This window comes from Antedon mediterranea, chromosome 1 (genome assembly GCF_964355755.1).
Source record: "Antedon mediterranea chromosome 1, ecAntMedi1.1, whole genome shotgun sequence".
In the NCBI taxonomy this organism is placed as follows: Eukaryota; Metazoa; Echinodermata; class Crinoidea; order Comatulida; family Antedonidae; genus Antedon; species Antedon mediterranea.
The window spans coordinates 17,783,967-17,806,139 of NC_092670.1; the positions used below are offsets into that span (position 1 = coordinate 17,783,967).

Sequence of the window (22,173 nt, forward strand, 5' to 3'; positions counted from 1 at the left end):
TTTCTAAAAATTAATGAAAAATGCAAATTTTCTCTGCGCAGTCGCAGCAGCATCAGATATTAAATTTTAAAATCAATGAAGCGTGATGACTTATAAATAGTTGCACGAGGCGAAAACTATAACCGCGCGAAACCGGGTTGTGACAAAAAAGACAACCAGTTCGTAACATTACTCAATTTAACCAGGTCTGATTTAACATTTATTATATTACAATATAATCATCAATATGACTGAATCATACATTGAGGTAAGTGAAAGTCTACGTCAAATTGATACATAATAGTTGCAAAACCCAACTACCGCGCGCTAGGCTAGGCCTCCTGCTACTAGTATTTTGGAACATTAACAACAATAACACTTCTCACGGGCCGCACTCGTAAAGTTAGTAGTAGGCTAGGCCTACTACTACTGTTATGCGCGATTTGAACGATTTGCGCAATTTGAAATTGCGCAAAAAAAATCCTTGCGTAATTTGAATTGAAACATGTGTTTCAAATTGCGCAAGCAACGTATTAAATTGCGCAAGTAATCTGCAAACTGCGCAAGGTTTTTCGACAGATTGTGAAATCATGCACACCCATATTTATATAGTAATTTCTAAGAATGATTCAAAATTAAAGATAAATATCGCATTTCCTTATTTTAGTAGTGCAAATATTGTTATAAGTTAGCATACCGTCGAAGAACCGACGAAGGAAAACGAAGCGGTGGTGTTCCACCAGGCGGGCGCGGCGCGGGCGGTCGGCTATACTACTCTAGCCTAGCTAGGGTCTGGACTACTGATACTGACTAGGTTACATGGCCTAGCTTAAACTAATATTAAAAACTTAATTTTTACATTTATTTTGATTTATTTCAAGTTACAGTGATAATATTATTTAATTGTAATAATAAATGTTATGTATTTATTATACACATGTTATCTTCGCATTTATTATGTTTTATTTTGAGTTATTTAGTTTCCAATAAATTATTATAATACCGATTGTAGTTCGTTTTCAAATTGCGCAAAGGTGTCATATTGCGCAAGAACTATCTTGCGCAATTTACAAATTGTGCAGCGCAATTTAAAATTGCGCAAAGATTTTCTTGCGCAATTTGAAATTGCGCAAGTTGATTGCGCAATTTGAAATTGCGCAAAAAAATCCTTGCGCAATTTTAAATTGCGCAAGAATTCTTTGCGCTATTTCAAATTGCGCAAGGATTTTTTTGCGCAATTTCAAATTGCGCAAATCGTTCAAATCGCGCATAACACTACTACTAGTAGTAGTAGGGATCGGATTCCCGTAGGCCTCCTATCAACCAGTTGTGTTGAATGCTGTTCTGTCACAAGTTCGGTGGACAACAGGGCCTACCTCTGGGTGTGTCGAAAGCGAAGACCAAAGATTGAAGACCCTGCGAAATGGTAGTGTGCACAAAATCCGACCAAAATCGTGATAATACCTTGAATTTACAGATTCTAAAAAAAGATTTCGATTTTAATTGTTATGTTATCAACAATCATGACTTTATGAACAAGCTCACGCGTTTTCGCCAATGGAGTTAATATGTGACATGGTTTTACGAACAAACACATCGCGCTATTTGCAAGGCGACGGATGCACAAGAAGGACATCGCACAGGGAGAGAATTGAATTGAATGCAATGCTTACAATTTAAAACCATAGCCAACTCAGAGAATAATTTCTTTGTAGCACACGTCGCCTACAATTTAAACCCATAGCCAATTGTTTATAAGTATAGAAATAAACTACATAAAAGTAAATTGTAAGAAGTAAAGGATGGCGGTAGGCTTTTTTAGGCTTATTTTAGAGCCTATATAAAAAGTGTTTTTTATTTTATATGTTGCTATGTGGTTTTTATCTATAATATTTGCCTATTTATTATCTAAATTTGTAAATAAATACAATAAGATATTCATTTTCCTGTATTGTATTTAAAATTTTACATTTTCCCCATTGTATACTATTGCTGTTTTACTTAATCGCCAGTTTAAAAAATGTTTTCTAATGTATTCATAAATAGACAAAATAATGTATCAGTATCAGAATATTTAGTGTGGTTGGTGAACGACGCGCAACATAAGAAAATACTCACTATCTATTTTGCATCCCCTCACGATCGAGAACATCATTATGATGAACGTAAAGCAGAAACGGTGTTGAACACGTCGGTCCCCACTTGTGATGGCACGCAAGTTTATTTCATTACGGCGCACTTTGCGTCGATCCGTTGCGTCGATCTGAAAACCAATTTCAGCTCTTAAAATATTTCCCGGGCCGATGACAGTTCGTCCCAATAGCTTACCGTGAACTAACGGAACTTTATTTTATAAATCAAAAATAATACTGTATTCAAATTATGATTTGACAAAAGGCTAATAGGCCTGTGTAAAACGAACAATAGGCATCACATTCTGAAAATTGTGCTCGATTGTTAACCCGTTATGATATAGTATATAATTCTGTTAGATTTGTTTGTGTAATGTCAATTCTATATTTAAATGGTCATTACACAACCGGTGACCTGTTTCTTCAATTTTGTTAAATTTATATTTTCTTTTGTTAATGGACACTCATGGCAGGGATATGCAAACATTTAGAAGCGGGACGTCGACAATCTGTTAAAAATCGGGAGACTGTTTCGTCTCATCCAGAAGCCATCTGAGATAGAAGGTTGGGGGTTAGTAAAGCCCGATAACAATTCACCATCACTTAGATTTATAGAGAGTATCTCTTTTTGTATTCACCACGGGCAATGCTTGAAAACAAAAGTCAGTTTCTTTTTATTTTACTTTGATGATGAGGACAATTGTGGTTGGCGGAACTGGAACTTCATTAAACATGTCTTTTCTTTTTTTTTAAACACCCGTTTTAATATCGTCACTAATCACATTTCAACCGTAACAAAATCGGCAACTTGGGAGCGAATATTTTTTATTTCAATCTTTTTTTTGAATGGCTTTTGTCTTTGTGAACGTTGACATAATTAAATGTTATTCCGAATTATGGAAGCCGTGAAACAGATGATATGTCGCAGGAAAAAATCGATTTATAACCAAAATTTGCAGAATGCTGATTCCTATCGTTCGTTCTTTTTAGCCTTTTGTCATAATTTGGCCCAGGAAATATTATAAAGAGCTGGAATTAGTTTCCAGATCGACGCAAAGTGCGCATTAAGAACAAACTTGCGTGTCATGACTCTGACGGGTTCAACACCGTTTCTGCTTTACGTAAATCATGATGATTCTCGATCGTAAGAAAAGATGCTGTACGGTAGTATAGGCTACAATGGGGAAAATGTAAAAGTTAAAAAACTACACAGAATAACTAAAGGAAAATAAATATTTCATTGTATTTGTTCATAAATTTAGACAATATGCAAATATTCAATTAAATGCTCTGTGCGATGTCCTTCTTGTGCGTCCGTTGCCTTGCAAAATAGCGCAATGTGTTTGTTCGTAAAACCATATCACATATTAACTCCATTTGCGAAAACACGTAAGCTTGTTCATAGATAAAGTCATGTTTTTAACGATTAAAATCGAAATATATTTTTCTAGAATCTGTAAATTCAAGGTGTTATCGATTTTGTGTGATTTTGGTCGGATTTTGTGTACACTACCATTTTGTAGGGTCTTCGCTTTCGAGGTCTTAGGTCTTCGATCTTCGCTTTTGAGGTCTTCGCTTTCGACACACCCGGCTAGCTATGCCCAACATTAACAAGACTTTTTAAATTAGTAAGGCCAACATGCATTTGTTTGATAATAATGTGATAGGCCTAATCTTATGTTTTTTAAGGCTAATATAATTCATATAAATATTTTTATAAGTTTAGGCCTAGGCCCTAATAACAATTCATTTTTTTAAAATAGGCCTGTAGATAGTATAATTAATATAATTAGGCCATATAATGAACAAACCTCTGTATTTCAGATTCAAGGTGGCTATACTTTTGCTGGTTGGTGTAATTGCTGAATTAATATATTATTTTTATGAATGGTCTTAATAAAAAAATTTTATTTACACTTACAGATACCAGATAACAGTAAAGGGTACAACCTTGACATGTTCTGTGTACCAAAACACTATGAACAATATCTAGATTCGGTGCTTATTCCACATGGGGTCATTTCAGACAGGTACGGTTTGTTGTACTTACAGTATTTGATTTTGTACAGATCCGCTGGCCCATGACCAGTAAAAGCCTGTAAAATTCAGTTGTATTTGTATTGAACCACGGTTAAGATAACCACTTCTATTCTGGACACACCCTGGTAAGATATAGTGATTGTTGTGTCAAATTTGGAATAAATTTCAGTCAGTTAAATTTGTACGTTATCATACAATTCATTAATTTTTAATTATGAAAATTTTTAAAATTGTGTAATACCCTAGCTTGTGAAAATAATGCAAAAAATATCCTCTCTCTTAAAGCATTTTCTGTCAATTAAACGATTTCTGTATTTTTTTGTTTTGAGCAGACCTTAATTGTTTAAATGGTTCAGTTTGAAACTAACATAATATATACATTTTAAATGGTTAGAATTAATATAAGATAAAGAATAAGACCAGAGGCAATGCTATAGACATTGTAATATTATTATAAATTTAATGTGCTCAGAAAAAGTGAAACTGCTGAGATAATTTGAAAAACAAACATGTAATATTAAATATCATGCTGATGATGCTTATTTTGTAGGTCAGAATATCTGTAGTCATGACAATAACAGCGTGCCACAATGAGGCTGTCCAGTGACCCCTATTGTCTACTACTACGCTTCCCATTGACCCCTATTATCTGCTATACCATAAATAATATTGAAATTATCATAATGTGTTCATGTTGGTGTATGTGTGTGTTTTTGTATGCGTGTGTTGATTGTCTAACTGTATATTTACACACATTGATTATTGCAAAATGATAACATATTTGATAATAGAATGAGGGCCTGTTTCTGCTGCAACTGCTCAAAATACGGTATAAAATACGGTATTTTTTATACCGTATTTTTTAGTACCCCGTTTCTGCTAACAATACTTCTTGGGTGGTCGTGTTAAATTTCATCTTTTTTACCCAAATTGCCATTCATTTATTTGATCGATAATTAAAAGTCGCAATAAAGGAAGTTTTACGTCTCACTTTCAACAGCCTAGCCCTAGTGATAGAGATGTTGTGAGAGCACAGAAAACATCGTAATGGGGACAATTAATTCGTTCCCTCCCCGAGTTATTGTATTTTGCAATGTTGTACTGCTTTCGCAGTCTCTTCAGCTTTGAGTTTACTTGCTTTGGAGACATGTGGTTGTCCCTTTTATTACCTTTTAGTTGGTCAGACATTTTAGCTTCCCCACACACATTTATTTAGTAAACCTGTGACGTCTTCGCTCCACATTTTCGCCGAATATATATATACATGTGTGTAAAGCAGCTAACAGCGACAGAAAATAAAAACACGAATGGTGACCTTTTGTCATGTAAAAAAAAAATACGGTATTTTTTATTGGCAGCAGAAACGGGTACAAAAAATACGGTATAAATTTGTAAATACCGTATTTTATCCACAAATTTTGTGGGGAAAATACGGTATACAAAATACGGTATATTTTTTATGAGCGCAGTTTCTGCTGCCAAAAATATACCGTATATATACGGTATTCAAAAAATACTGTATAATATACGGTATTTAGTTGGCAGCAGAAACAGGGCCTGAGATGCATATTTTATTTCTCTTTTTACAAAATTGTAATAACTTCATTTTCCTTTTGGGAAATTTAAAAATACTGTCTTATACAGTTTATAAAGGTCTGTGCATAATAGTCTGCCTTTTTATTGACTCCATGACGTCTTTTTCACCGCTTCCTTTTTGTCTTGTTGACTGGTTATTTTTGTCTCTTTTTATTTTTTCATTTCATACGCACCCAACAGCGAGTAACTCGCCAATTGCAGGATGGATAAACTATTTTATAATTTATCGTGATTATAAACTAAGTCTCATTTGAGGCTTAGGGAGTGGAGTTGAAAGAGACTTGAGTCATAATGAGTTACAACCATAGGACTAGGTCAGGATTGAACCCCGGACCTTGGGATTTGAAGGCAAACACGTAACCACTAAGCTAACTAACCACACCCCACTTGTGTATTTATGAAAATATGTTGATATATAAAGTTTGTGGTGCACCACATACTGTATATTATTAGTTCTGAAAAGAACTGTTGAGTTCCTCAACATTTTGATCAATATACTTTGATTATCCTCAGGAGTGAGAATGCAAAACTTCCAACAATATATGAAAATATGGTCAAATAAATTCATTAATATACACTTATACAATATTTAATTCAAAGAAAAATAAAAAAGTAGCTGTATTTGTATTAACAAGACTGCTTTCTCATGTAGGACGGAGCGTCTTGCTCGTAACATTGTCAAAGATATGGGAGAGGATGAGCTCGTGGTGCTGTGTGTTTTGAAAGGTGGCTACAAGTTCTGTGCTGATTTGCTGGATTACATTAAAGCATTAAATCGAAACTCTGAACGGTCGATCCGAATGTCCGTGGATTTCATCCGATTGAAAAGCTATGAGGTATATAGTTGTGTACAACCCCTCCTTTGGGACAACTCTATTCAGGGGATACTTTTCCACGAAACTAACAAGCAATATATTCAAGAGACACCCCTAGAGGTTTTACTGTATAATTATATTAACAATGTATATCTCCAGCAGTTTAGGTTAAGTCATTATCACACAGTAACTTGAGGGCCTGCTGCACTGCTGCTATATTTTGAGTCTATTATAGTCATAGTGTCTTTATTTGTTTATCAGAAATTTGTTTGAAATCTTGCATATACTAAACACAAAATGGATATATGTATTATGAAAAATGAGTCAATAATCTGTAATCTTAAACAAAGAAACATAAAAGTTCAATTTTTCATCACCTTTAAATAGTCTACTCACAAATCGAGAGTCGCTGTTCAATGTAGTACATGTCCACTTAGGGCTATTAACAACTTTACTTTACTATGCACTATTTAGAAATGAATTTTTCTTAATTTTTTTCTGTAATTCTTCTTTCAGTTTTAAAAAAAAATCTATGATTTACTTCATTTTTTTAGTTTACCAATTATCTAATAATCTTAATGTTTAAAATTGAAATATGTTTATAATTTCAGAATGATAAATCATCGGGTGATATCCGTGTAATTGGAATTGACTCATTGAGTACGTTAGCTGGAAAGAATGTTTTAATTGTTGAGGTTTGTTTAAAAGGATATATTAAATGCATTTTTTTTAAATAATAATTTGTATATTGCGTTTTTATGCAATGTAAACAGTCAGTAAAATTATTTTTAAAAATATTTAAAAAAGTTATGGTTTTTATCCATCCAACTATTTTATTTTTACAGGACATTGTAGACACAGGTAGGACAATGAAGAAGCTACTGAAAGTAGTGAATGAAAACAGCCCCAAGAGTGTACAAGTGTGTAGTTTGCTGGTGAAACGGGGCAAAAATGAATACAGGCCGGCATGTAAGTATTCGGGCAAGGAAACTACAAATGTTGGACAAGGGAAGGTGATAATGGGCCTTACAAACTGTGTTTTTAGCTTTGAAGTGGGCCTATGTGAGAACCAATAATGTGAGTTGACTTACGGATGGATCACGTTGGTATCGACATAAATTTCCTCGAAATTTGGGTAAGGATTTGATAACATCCTAACATCCTAACCCAAACATAGTTAAATAAAATTATTTGCAAACTGAATGAATGAATGAATATATCTAATAATAGTTTATGTCCGTCAATACTAGATAATAGTTTATGTCCGTCAATACTAGATACTAGTTTACGTCCATCAATACTAGATAATAGTTTATGTCCGTCAATACTAGATAATAGTTTATGTCCGTCAATACTAGATAATAGTTTATGTCCGTCAATACTAGATAATAGTTTATGTCTGTCAATACTAGATAATAGTTTATGTCTGTCAATACTAGATAATAGTTTACGTCCGTCAATACTAGATAATAGTTTACGTCCGTCAATACTAGATAATAGTTTACGTCCGTCAATACTAGATAATAGTTTATGTCCGTCAATACTAGATAATAGTTTATGTCCGTCAATACTAGATAATAGTTTATGTCCGTCAATACTAGATAATAGTTTATGTCCGTCAATACTAGATAATAGTTTATGTCCGTCAATACTAGATAATAGTTTATGTCTGTCAATACTAGATAATAGTTTATGTCCGTCAATACTAGATAATAGTTTATGTCTGTCAATACTAGATAATAGTTTACGTCCGTCAATACTAGATAATAGTTTATGTCTGTCAATACTAGATAATAGTTTACGTCCGTCAATACTAGATAATAGTTTACGTCCGTCAATACTAGATAATAGTTTACGTCCGTCAATACTAGATAATAGTTTGCGTCCGTCAATACTAGATAATAGTTTACGTCCGTCAATACTAGATAATAGTTTACGTCCGTCAATACTAGATAATAGTTTACGTCCGTCAATGCTAGATAATAGTTTACGTCCGTCAATGCTAGATACTAGTTTACGTCCGTCAATACTAGATAATAGTTTACGTCCGTCAATACTAGATAATAGTTTACGTCCGTCAATACTAGATAATAGTTTACGTCCGTCAATACTAGATAATAGTTTACGTCCGTCAATACTAGATAATAGTTTATGTCCGTCAATACTAGATAATAGTTTACGTCTGTCAATACTAGATAATAGTTTATGTCCGTCAATACTAGATAATAGTTTATGTCCGTCAATACTAGATAATAGTTTATGTCCGTCAATACTAGATAATAGTTTGATCTCGCTTTATAGATCACTGAGAAATATGATTTTAAAAAGTAAACAATTAACTGACTGACTTAAATAACTAACTTAAATTTCACCATTTTTTTTCCCCCGTAGATATAGGATTTGAAGTTCCAGATAAGTTTGTAGTCGGCTATGCCTTAGATTACAACGAGTACTTTCGCGATTTGAACGTAAGTTTATTTTTGTTATGTTTAATGTATCTTTATGTTGAAATGCACCATTAAGATATCTATACGCGACACAATATCAAGCAAGCTACTAATTAATCACGAAATTATTTTGTTCATTCAAAACAATAATTTACCTACTACCCAATGTTTTCACTTGCACTTCCTACCACCAAATTTGGAATCATCCCAGTTTCAGGTTTATTTTATTTTTAATCTACCCAGTAATTTTCAAACATTCTGAATATAGCATTTATAAGATACTAAATTAGCTAAATTTTAGCATCATTAAAATTGCATTTCCATGCATCTAGCTAGGTGTTCACATTCTCCAAATTTCTGCTCAGTTAGGGATAATTTTTAAAGCCAACAAACCATGGGTTATTACAGCCCTGGTATTTTTGTCCCGATTTGTTGTGTAATATCCATTAGATTTACCGGAGGGTCACAATAATTGTCCACGATTTATATTCGGGGTCTCTGTAAAAAAGATTGTGCACACAGTACTAAAGAAAAACACAGTGCCAATTCTGTTTAGTTTTCTATATAATATTTATCTGTGAAAATTGTTGTCATCTGAAACTTAATTTGTTTACTTTAATAACATTGTCATTAGTACATGTTATGGGTTTTACTGTCTGCTATTGGAATTCCCAATGACAGCCAAATAAAACATTGACTGACTCATTATATTAACTATAGCTTCACTGTGACAGCTTGTAATTTATACAAAAACATTGCTTGGTTTCACATGTGACGTCATAATAATTGTATTAGACATAGTTCATCAAAAAAGACATAAGGAAGTCGGCTACATATTTGCTTAAAATTCAGATTTACCATACTGTATATATGAATTTATTTTTATGAATGTACAGTCGTCTCCAGTCAAATTCGCGCAAGTCGAAAAATCATTACTGTGTAATTTTTATTTGTAAGTAGAATTTTTTAAAGTAGAAGCTCGTCTACGTCTTTTTAAAATCCAAATACACACATTCTTTAGTGATTTATATCATATAAGTTGAAATCACAAATCACGCAGCAACAACACGCCAAAAAAGCCAACGAAACGTACATAATTTCGACCATATCGGTTCTCTCAAGCAGGTTGTATAGCATAGGCACTCTTCTTGTATGTACACAGTCTAGTATACAATGCATAAGGAGCTGTCAGCATTGAGCGGCGTTTTGTGGGTACCCATTTTGGGCTAGACAGAAGACAATAAACAATGGCCAATCAATTAGGCCTAGCATTTTTTTTTACAAATCCGTAAGTCGAATAAATAACGCATTATGCCAGTCCTATTAGTGTTCTGTGAAAAAGTATCTTAGTTTTGGTTGTTCATGATAAATGATGTGAAATATTATTAGATTAGCCTTCCTTGTGGGATGTATATCTATACTACTAAGTGTTATGTTTACAGTGTTTTTTAGAAATTAAGTCACTTTTTATACTCCAGTATGTTCCACTTCAAGAAGTGATTATTGCAATAAGATGTGTATAGATATCGGCGATGAAAATATTTTGGTGTATATGGCCACCAAGATAGAATGTGTCTTAAGTTTACTTTCACAGATAGTTACCTATTGAAATGTTTGATATATGAGGCATGGCACGCTTATAACGAATGTAAAAATATTTGTACACTTAACCACTTAACATGTATTTATCTTGTCCTTGCTAATTTTGTTATTCTTTTACTACCCAAAAGTGGCGGGTATAAATGGAATGTAATACAGTACATTATAAAAGGAAATACTGAACTCAAGGAATACATAGATAAATATATATTGTACTGTATTGTGCTTTTTTACAATAACACTGCGTCAGTGTGCAGTGGACTAGATATGACATACAACAACTTTATTTTCCCTAAGGGTCCTTTTGTGAGTACACCAAATAGCACCCATTCATCTGTCCATAACTGGGTCTAAAGTGAACACCAATTCCCTCACAGACACGAATATACTATGATATTTATAATTTATTTTACAGCATATTTGCATAATAAATGATGAAGGCAAGAAGAAATTTGCTGTTTAAATACAATTACTGATTTCAGCAGACAGCAGGGAAAATAATACTCGTCGTAAAAAGGGTAATTTTGTTGTAATAGAAACCATTTTGAGTTTTTAACTTAAGGTTGTATTTTAAATTTTATCTTTTTCAAAACATGTAACAAAACAGAAGCAAAATTATATTATATTTTTCATAGCAGATTTCTATTTACTTTACACATTTCTTAATTAAGTGATGGTTTTGAAACAAATAAAGTGAATGTTAATAATTTATATACCATATTGGGTTTTGGTAAAAAGAAACTTAAAATTAACATTCTGCAAGTAAATTAACATAGCAGCATTTACTTTACACATTTCATAATGAAAGTGATGGTTTTGAAACAGATAAAATAAAAAAGTGAGTATTAATAGTTTTTGCCATATTGGGTTTTGGTAATTAACTTAAAATTAACTTTCTGAAGTATGTAATATTTGATAATTCAGTGAATAGACAGGTGTTACTAATAGAATTTATCAGTAATGTCATAAACAAGCTATTTTTAGCCACTGTCACAAGTAAATGTTGGAACAGCAATCTTTGGCACTGGGTTATTTATATCGCAAAAATTACACCCAAACCTCTTGTTTTACTGAGTTATATTAATACACCAAAACCTGAATATTATCATAAATAATAAATGTTATTCTTATTTACTGTAGTGATTTGAATAATATTTTCTACCACATTCTGTGTTTTCTACCACGTCTTCTGGTTTCTGTGTATTGATTGAGATCTATCGGCAGAGTACTTAGCAAGCTGGTAGATTTAAGACTCCTAATCGTCAAATTCTAATATTTAGAGTATAGTACTAAGTGTGTAATATTAAAGTGCTGTAGCTAAACTTACATGTATGGGTGTGTGTTTGTTTATTAGTGTGTTGTATGAACCACCAAGGTATAAAGGGTCTTTCACCTCTGTTCCGATGCGGCGACCCTTTAGCAAGTTAGACATGTACTTACCCGGCAGTAAATATTGTCGTGGTGTGCAGTGGTTTTAAAATAGTTTTTCACATCCAAAAGCTTTATTTTTATTATATCTGTATTTAAGGTAAAGCAAAGTAAAATATATTCTTCTGTGAAGTAAAAAGTTTTTTAATCGTGAAAAATGTGTTTGTATAACTGTTAGTAAAATAGTTGATAAATTGTTGCCTAATTAGATGGTGCTGTCGAAACCATGGTCTAAGCAGGGAGTTGTTAATTTAGTCCCTGGTCTAAATACTTAATTAGTGGTGCCTTATTGGTTGATTTATATGTTGCATCCGTTGATCTAGAATTTCATATGAGGAAGTATTTATGTCGGCTTAACTGAACTATTAAAGGTGCATTCTCACAGAAATGAGAAATAATAATCCAAAATAAATAGTTTGAATATACCTTTAGGCAGACCGAGAGAGTAATTGTTACCGGCCACTTGCACTAACCAAAATGTCAATATTTACCAAGGGTCTTTTTCAACACTTTTTCAATGTGTCGTGCCCCCTGATCGTGCCTGCTTTTAGTTCTGAATTTCACTCACACCACATAACAGTATTTTGAACCAAATTCAGATTTAAATACCCACATTACCGCACATGTTTTGATAAAATATAGTAAATGATTGATTATTTGACAGGGTATGTTGTCTAGATAAAATATTGTATTGATTGATTATATATTGTACTGATTGATAATATGTTGTATTGATTGATAATATTGTTGATTGATAATATACTGTATTGATTGATCATATATTGTTGATTGATAATATACTGTATTGATTGATGATATTATTGTTGATTGATAATATACTGTATTGATTGATGATATATTGTTGATTGATAATATACTGTATTGATTGATGATATATTGTTGATTGATAATATACTGTATTGATTGATGATGTATTGTTGATTGATAATATACTGTATTGATTGATGATGTATTGTTGGTTGATAATATACTGTATTGATTGATGGTATATTGTTGATTGATAATATACCGTATTGATTGATGATGTATTGTTGATTGATAATATACTGTATTGATTGATGATATATTGTTGATTGATAATATACTGTATTGATTGATGATGTATTGTTGATTGATAATATACTGTATTGATTGATGATGTATTGTTGATTGATAATATACTGTATTGATTGATGGTATATTGTTGATTGATAATATACTGTATTGATTGATGATGTATTGTTGATTGATAATATACTGTATTGATTGATGGTATATTGTTGATTGATAATATACTGTATTGATTGATGGTATATTGTTGATTGATAATATACTGTATTGATTGATGATATATTGTTGATTGATAATATACTGTATTGATTGATGATGTATTGTTGATTGATAATATACTGTATTGATTGATGATATATTGTTGATTGATAATATACTGTATTGATTGATGGTATATTGTTGATTGATAATATACTGTATTGATTGATGATATATTGTTGATTGATAATATACTGTATTTATTGATGATATATTGTTGATTGATAATATACTGTATTGATTGATGGTATATTGTTGATTGATAATATACTGTATTGATTGATGATGTATTGTTGATTGATAATATACTGTATTGATTGATGGTATATTGTTGATTGATAATATACTGTATTGATTGATGATATATTGTTGATTGTTGATAAACTATTGATTGATGATAAACTGTATTGATTGATGGTATATTATTGATTGATCATATTCGTTGGTAATATATTGATTACATTAATGATTGTATGAAGCATGATGGTTATGATATTGGCATTGGTGTGTGATTCTATCAATTGATTTATCAAAAAACGGTAAATGATTGTTATTATTATTATTATTATTATAGTATAGCCATACTGCATGTAAATACAATTTTTATGAAATGTAGCCTAATGTAGTGAAATCAAACATATACAGTGCATACTGTATCCAAAATAATGGTTTAAGTAATGTTTATTTGATTATAATATGAGGTACAATGAAGAAAGACTAATAAAATCGTCTGAAAAAGTAAAATATTTAATATTAGTAATTATATAATATTATATATTATAATATGCTTTCCAATAGGCGAATCAAAAAGCGTCAGTATTTATGCGCATGCGTATCCGTAGTTCCATCTACTTTTTACGATGCGAAATTAATACAACCAATCAAAGCTGGGAACTGTTGATTTTTCTCGAAGATTCGCCTAATGGAAATCAGTCTGATCTGATAATTATTGACCCCAGAGTATAGTACTCTAGGTATTAATCTTGAAAGCTTTTGATTGGTCGAATCGCTTTTGTCTTAATGAGAAAAAAGTTTTATTTTCCTCGTTTCCTTAAAAAAGAACATTTCAAATCTATTTTAAAGCTTGTGATTGATTTCTATATAAAGGATGTTGTTTTTGTGACATAAGGGGAATTCCCCTTCACATCCCTATTAGTTTAAGGACATTTACTTATGCCCCAGGAATGTACGCACGTATTTATGGTGACTTCAATGACAAACTGATTTAGTGCGTTGTTAATGTTTTACATGACATCACGTATTATTTTATAGGCGTATTCACACTAATTATCTGACTATAACGTTGTAAATATGCGTTCACACCTATCACTACTGTATAACTCTTAATTGACTTAGTTATTGTTCCAAAAGTATGAAAAAAAGGGTGTGGCAAAATTGATATTACGTAATATATTTATTTCAGGTTTATTTTAACACTAATTTATTTGCACTTACTTTCTGTAAAGTCACCAGATACTGTATACGTATACTTAAGTTTTTGTGTGCCATATCCCGTTAATTGTTAGAAACCTCAATTACGAACATTAAAAGTAAATTTATCCTAATTTCCATTAGGCCTAACATGATAAAGCAACTAATTTATACTTATACACAAATTGTACTATTAAAGTTCAATTTTAATGCCACAAATTGGGTAATATTACTACATTATTATTTCCGGTATATTAAGATGTATTGTTTTCATTGAACTGGATAAAGATGTTCATAACAGTTTACCATTGCAAGCTGGTTGTTAGGCATGCGTTTCTGTGACGTAGTTATTGACTACCAGCATATCCGGTTCGTGGAAGTGATTACATTCTTGAACTGAAACCTGGTCATTCATTATTCAAATATAATTATCGAAATGTATTAATGCAATTGAAAGCAACAAATTCTATTTATATCCGTTACATCTATTTTTTTTTAAAGTTTCCATTCGTAGCTCTCCATCATCGATATCCCACAGTGCATCCGATTAAAATGAATCAGTGGATTTCGAACACCCAGACATCTCAACATTATAGGAATCCTCGAACTTCACTTGAAAACACAAACTAAACATTTTACCTAAAATGGCTGACACGCCTTTTTTGATATCTGGTAAAGTTTTCCAATAGATGACAGCATTTGCCGAAGCGTTCAGCAAGCCCAAACTGAATGTATAGAAATAGGCAGCAGTTATTTCGAGACAGCGCTCCTCCTCGGGTAACATTGCGTACTGGGTGACGTAAATACGCAGTGTCTCCACAATCCAGGGCATCCAGCAGACGGCATCAGCTACCACAAGCGTCGCGTACGCTCTCAACACCAATTTGCTTTTTTCAAACTTCTTCCTTCCTATGGCTGCTTTCATATTTTCTTCGTGCTTACGAACTTTGAGAAAGATAATAGTGTACAGCACAGCTATGATGTCAACAATGAGAAAACATGCTATCGGGCTTACAGTGTAAGTGACCAGAATGTACGCGTCACGGTCAACCACTAGAAGAATCGTGAACAGTGCCAGAGGAACCACCCAGAGTGCAACAGAGACGCCGTACAGAATCTTTCTTTCTGTCATTTCGTCGACAGTCTTCGGAAAGTAGAAAACACGATAGGAGCGATCCAGTGCTATCGCAAGATGACAGCATGACGACGTCAAACAGAGACTGAAGGTCAACATGGAACTGACGTCGTCTTCTAAAACGACCCAAATGGTCAAGATTATTCCCATCAGGATGTCCGCAATGCTCAGGTTCAGAATTAAAATATTTCTCGTTTTCGGCAACTTGTTCTTCTTATCTCCAGCTTTCTTAAATGTCCTGCCGCCTTTCTTCCAGAATATGGCTCCAGAAACGAGTATATTCCCCACGATAGCAACAAACGCAGTTACAACAATATAAATTATAAAAACAATTAGGTGTTTTCTGTTATGTAGGTTGAACTCGTAGTTTCCCTTACAACCAGCCATAGTTAATACAGTTCTCTGCTCTACAGAATCCAACACAATGTCTTTGTGAAGGTATAAACTTACATTAACTATCAGGTCATGATTAATATAGATTTAAATTTTTATTAATAAGGAAATCGAAATTGAAAACCACAACAATGGTTTCTATTGTTTAAGCATTATTATCGGCACGAAAGAAATACTGTAATTTAATTTGTATTAGAATGTTTAATTATTGACTGATTTTGTTTGTTTTTCGTTTTGTATAAACAAATGACCCGTTGAAATGACCGTCTCAAACGACGCCGAAGGGTTAGATAGTGGGAAAGGGAAGGGTGTGTTTGGGGCCTTGTAATATCCTCAGCCATTTTGTGATATAGGCCTACTCTACATTTATGCTTATACTTTTTTTACATATTCCTTTATGTCAGTGTAGTGAGTTGACATATAACTTTATAGGTCCAAACAGCCCATGCAAAATAGAGATTACTATATAAATGTATTTGACTTGGATTACATCCAGCAATTTGACCACAATCATTTTTGTTTCATCTTTTTGTATTGGGTCATCGTTAATTATTTATCTTTACCTTGTTTGTAATTTTGTGTAGGCCTATAATGTGTAGGCCTATATAAAGTACTCGTTTTTTTTAACGTTTGCAGGCCGCTATTTTATTTGTACGCGCGTTAATGCGTTTCGTTTTATGTCTGGTATTACACCCGTGCCGTTTATTTCTCCCGTTGAAACGTTTATCATTTTAGGCCTACACGAACACACGTTTCGAAGTGCGTGTAGCTGTTTTTGTGCTACAAGTTTGACACATGCGTAAGCATAAATGTACGTAGACTTCCGTTCAGCACAGACCGTACCAAGCAAGCCCAAAGAAATATCTACATCTAAAAAAAACCGGTTCTATAATAAATCATCTTTAACCATCCACATACTATGAATATGTAATTCCATGGAGGTATAATTCTGTCTGAATCTACAGGGAAAATTAGGCCATCTTGTTATGTACATACAGCCATCAGTGATTAATGGCTATGTTACTATTGGCGTTTACTGTGCATACGTCACCTTTTTGAAGAAGCAAGTTACAATTCCATCATTGATGAGTTCAGCATGACAGCGTGTGTTACGTAGAAACTCGTCGGTGTCTCCAATTCAACGTTATTCAAACGCGCTTGTTACGATTTTGAAATATTTGAATTACTGTATAATTAGCGACAATTATTATATAGGCCTATATAGAGATCGCATTTTGTATTTGATATTACTACATCCCAAGCGTCATCTGCTTTTGCAATAACTTCATAAAAACGTAAGTAAGATATGTATCATCTACTGTACTTTGTTAGTGTTTGTATATTGTATTCTTCTAAAGATAGGCCTATATTTATTATGAATAAAGATGATGTGTGCGTGTGCGCAGATTTTTTATTTTTATAAACATCAACATCTAAGGAAATTAGGATTGAAATGCTCCATATCTAGGCCTACTGCAGTGTCAGCGCGCCTACCATGTATAAATTAAGATTCTTCATTTGTACATATATATATTCTTCTGATAAAGAAAATAAATAATCTGTGAAATCGTAGACGTGTCATTGCCCCGCCGTCCATTTATCTACAACTTTTACAATTCCTAAAACTTGGTAGTTCAATTTGTATACAACTTTTATTTTCAGTTGAGTTCATGTTGTGTTTTATGAACGTTTAGGAATGCAGTGATAGGCCCACAACAGAAGCAATTGAATTCTCTAGGGGCTTTAATTTAAAAAGTGAAGGGTATGCCAGTGCCCAGGTTGCTCGACTTGTTATAATTGTTTCCAGGTGCAACACAATGGTAATCTATTTGATGCTCCTCACTCGCTTATTAACTGAGGCTATTTCTGTACGTTGTTACTGCCTGTAGGCTTAGCATATACTAACATGCATTATACACGGTTATACAAGACTGCTTGATGAACTTTTATCTCCCACTTTCATCTCCTACTCGCTTCCCTGTCACCCCATCACCCTACCCTATCCTAGTCTAGTTCTACACGGCGATATGACTTATTATTGGTTTTTAAACAGACTTGTGGCATCTACCATACCCAGTATGCCTACATAACATTTATTGTCCCTATCAAAGGGTATTCCACTTCCCTGTCAGCACAAAAGGGTTAATCTTTTCGTTCAAGTGTGTGCTACTAGGTGAAGCGAGTTTAGGCCTAAAATAAATATTTATAACATGAACGTAAACAAGCCAATCTGATAAGTACAGTATTAACATACGTTAACTAAACCTCCGTTATTTCCTTACGAAAACATATTAATAATTTGTTCAAGCTTGATTTGGACTTGGATGCAACGCGTTAAACGCACTAGTGAGTTGACCTATCACAGGTGGCAATCTGTATGGTCTATTGCGTCGTGATTGGTAAAGCTTGGTTCCCACTAGAACGTAACGCAAGGACGTAAACGCAACGCAAGCGTTTTAACCAATGACAAGCGAACTTATAGACAGTTAGCAATCACAAGCGAATAAGCCATCGCTTGTGATTGGTCAATTCACTTGCGTTGCGTTACGTCCTTGTGTTGCATCGCTAGTGGGAACCACGCTTAACTCTTGCGGTGCGATTACGTCCTTGCGTTGCGTTCAAAAAGCAAAACTCCGGGGTTGACGCCCCGATGTTTTGGTGTGAAAGGGGTACAAGAGAAACCAATCGGAATTCAAAGGTGAATGTTCAACAAATAAATAAACATTGAATCGGCTGTTGCTGCTGTTTACCTTTTTTCTTCTATTTATTAATGTAGGCCTATTGTTGTTGCTCTTTATTTTAGTCTTTAGTTTGCCCTTTTACATACATTGTGTTGATCTCAAATTCATCATAGGTATAAATAAGCTGAAATTTTGATGTTGTTTTCGTTGCCATGTCGTCACCATAATGTATTTTATATTTATAGATACGTAGGCCAGAGATGTTTATTTTGTAGAAAAGTGTAGCCTTTTTAAATAAAAACTGAGATATTAGTGTAGTTTCGAAGATCGTAGTTTTTAATTGATTTATATTACCCGTATATCCTCTGGTATAATCCCACCCCCTAGAATACAAAATTGGGCTGACTGTGAGGGTGGGACTATATCCGGGGAATGTCTGGTTCAGGAAAAATAATGATTGGTAAGCATTAATTTCTTGTAAAAACTCATCGGAACTGGCTAGAGACTACCCAGACCAAAAGTCTATACTGGGATTATACCCGGGGATATGCCTGTTTGTAAAACCAGACATAAAGTAGGGGTGGGATTAGACCCGAAGTGGGATTATACCCGAGAATATACGGTATTTAAATTGCAATAGAACTCGAACTGAATGCGAATACGCTTTCAAAGTTGCTGAGAATTAACTACAGTATTTATAAAGCCATAAGCGCCGAAGTTCATATGCCTTATAGGACATGGCATGCACGTGAAGAAGATTTTAATTCTTGCATTTTGTGTATTTTGCTGAAGTAAGGTTTATTATCTATTTATTGTGTAATGAATGGGGACGGAGACCTATATATATGGCATGCCCGTCTGGTTAGATCATTTCTTATGTTAGTTCGACCCTAGATAATTATGTGGAATTGAAAATCTACCTCTAGCAGACTTCTTTCTCATTATATTACGATATCTCATCTCATCTTTCTAATTTCAGTGAAAGAAATGATAAATTGCTAGATTAACTTGTTTTGTGTTATCTAGTACGGTAGATGATGGGGATGATGAACATGATGAAAGGGGTTGTTTTATGAATAGGTCTGAAAGGTGTTGGTAAACAACAAGGGTAAAATAATGAAGACTTGATGAAAGTGGCAAGATGAAGATGAAGAGAATGACGCGCGCCAGAAGGGTTAGGAGAAGTTTAGATTACAATTACGTCCGTAGTGATTTTGAAATTAATGATGTAGAAAGAAAGGAAAAGATTTGACAATGATGTAACTTAGTAGACCAATTACTCTATGGAATGAATGGCTCAGGCAGGATACCAATGTCGTATTGTCTTCACTACCTGTTAAAAGGCGGGACTTGGTTCGAGTAATCTTTTTAGTCGCGTGCAACGCGACAATACAGCTCACGTCGGTAAACACTAACTTGAGCACACGACTGCAGCCATATTATATATGACATTGTTGATTAAGTAGGCCTAATGGTTTGCGCATGGGATACTCGTTACGGTTTGTTTCATCTGGTACCGTAATTGTTGGTAACCTATACTATTACTAAATAGTTATGTTAGCTGCTTACTGAGCTTTTCATTGTTCTGTTAACTGCAGTAGACAGACGTCAGTTTGAACTTCAATTGTGTTAACTGATTGATAATTATATATGGTGATGTATTATTCAATGGAGGACACAATGATTAAAAGTAAACCGAAACTTCATCCTTTAAATTCTGTTTTCTTCAACGCGTAATTATGATAAAGTAACTCTGTAATGAACTCTGAAAATAATGTAGGAAATAGCCGTAAGGGTCTCGTCAGCACTTTAGCATTATGAAAATCTTCATTAAGATAAATACCAAGTGTCTGTTTCATATTCACGCGCACAGAATCAATTATTTTAGTTCCCGTATGAGTACTTCATTGTTAGGTTGATTATTCTTCCACCCTTCGTCGTTCATTCATTAACCTACTTCTTTTCATTGTCTATCCCATTGCATTCCCTCCATTATTTAATTTGTTCGTAACAGTGTGGTTCTCTATCTTTATTCTTACATGCTTGTAATGTATACGTCTCTTCGATATTCAGTTGATCCCAATTTAATTTATATTAATAAATACAGTAATTTAAGTATGTTGTATTTCATAATAGTTAGTATGTTTAAATCTATTGTATTCGCTCCCGGCCTAATTAGACCAGTCAGTTTAGGTCACCATAGTGTAGTTAATGTGTAGAGAGACATGTTCATTTTGTTCGTCACAATGGTTAACATTCTTTATTCGTTCATATAGGCCTACATACATAAACTTCCTTTCTGCTCCTGTAATAATTCGTTCTTTTCTTGTATATCTTTCTTTCAATCAATCATTCGTTCATTCAATCAATAATGTCTATCTTCTTCAATTTGTCATTTTATAACAATGTATCAGGTTAAATCCTAATTAGCTTGTGTGGCTATTCACACGTATAAGATAGGCCTACATAGTAAATTAAACAAGCATAATATGTCGATGTTAATATCTTTAAATGTCAGTCCGTCTATAACGACGGTCTTTATTGTACTTTAAAGGAATCTAATATCGATATACGCAACAGTGATATGTTTAATCGACGTGTATGCGAGGGTTACGTAGATTAATTTCACGGCGATAACAACAAGTTGTGGCAGACGCGTTGTATGAAAATGAATTGTGTCCATTCCGTTATTTATTTCTTTTTTGATTTCATCCAACACCGAGCATAAACTGGCTAATTACAGGATGGATAAACTAATTTAGTTTAGCCTATCGTGCACGTTAACCATCAAGCTACAGCTCCACTATCGGAGCTGGTCCAACATTTTATTCTTATTTTGACACATTTTCTTATGCGTAAATGATAATAACAATGTTTATTTCCAATAATAAATAATACAAATAATAATGATTTCGTTCGCAGTTGGAGTCCCCCGGATCTAGCATGTGTGTTATTTTATTGTTTATATTGTTCATATGAAATTCGGAATAAATTGAATATTGAATTGAATAGACAAATAATATTCCAAAAACTGGCCGCTTATATACGACGTCTATAAAACTATGGACGTGATTCCCGCAACGCAAACACACAATGTAAAATTGGAAGATTATTTTCTTACGTTGCGTAGGTTACGTTGCGTTGCTATAGTGGGAACCAAGCCTTAGC

At 33.3% G+C, this 22,173-nt stretch overlaps 1 protein-coding gene across 1 annotated transcript; it reads left to right on the plus strand.

Moving 5' to 3' along the window:
• The first annotated feature begins 26 nt into the window (after positions 1 to 26).
• Positions 27 to 12,811, plus strand: LOC140059630 (hypoxanthine-guanine phosphoribosyltransferase-like). The gene is made up of 7 exons (XM_072105626.1): positions 27 to 247; positions 4,035 to 4,141; positions 6,400 to 6,583; positions 7,174 to 7,257; positions 7,408 to 7,531; positions 8,954 to 9,030; positions 11,024 to 12,811. Exons 1-7 carry the CDS (start codon positions 227 to 229, stop codon positions 11,069 to 11,071), a joined length of 645 nt encoding a protein of 214 aa, XP_071961727.1. The 5' UTR covers positions 27 to 226; the 3' UTR covers positions 11,072 to 12,811.
• Positions 12,812 to 22,173: the final 9,362 nt, after the last annotated feature.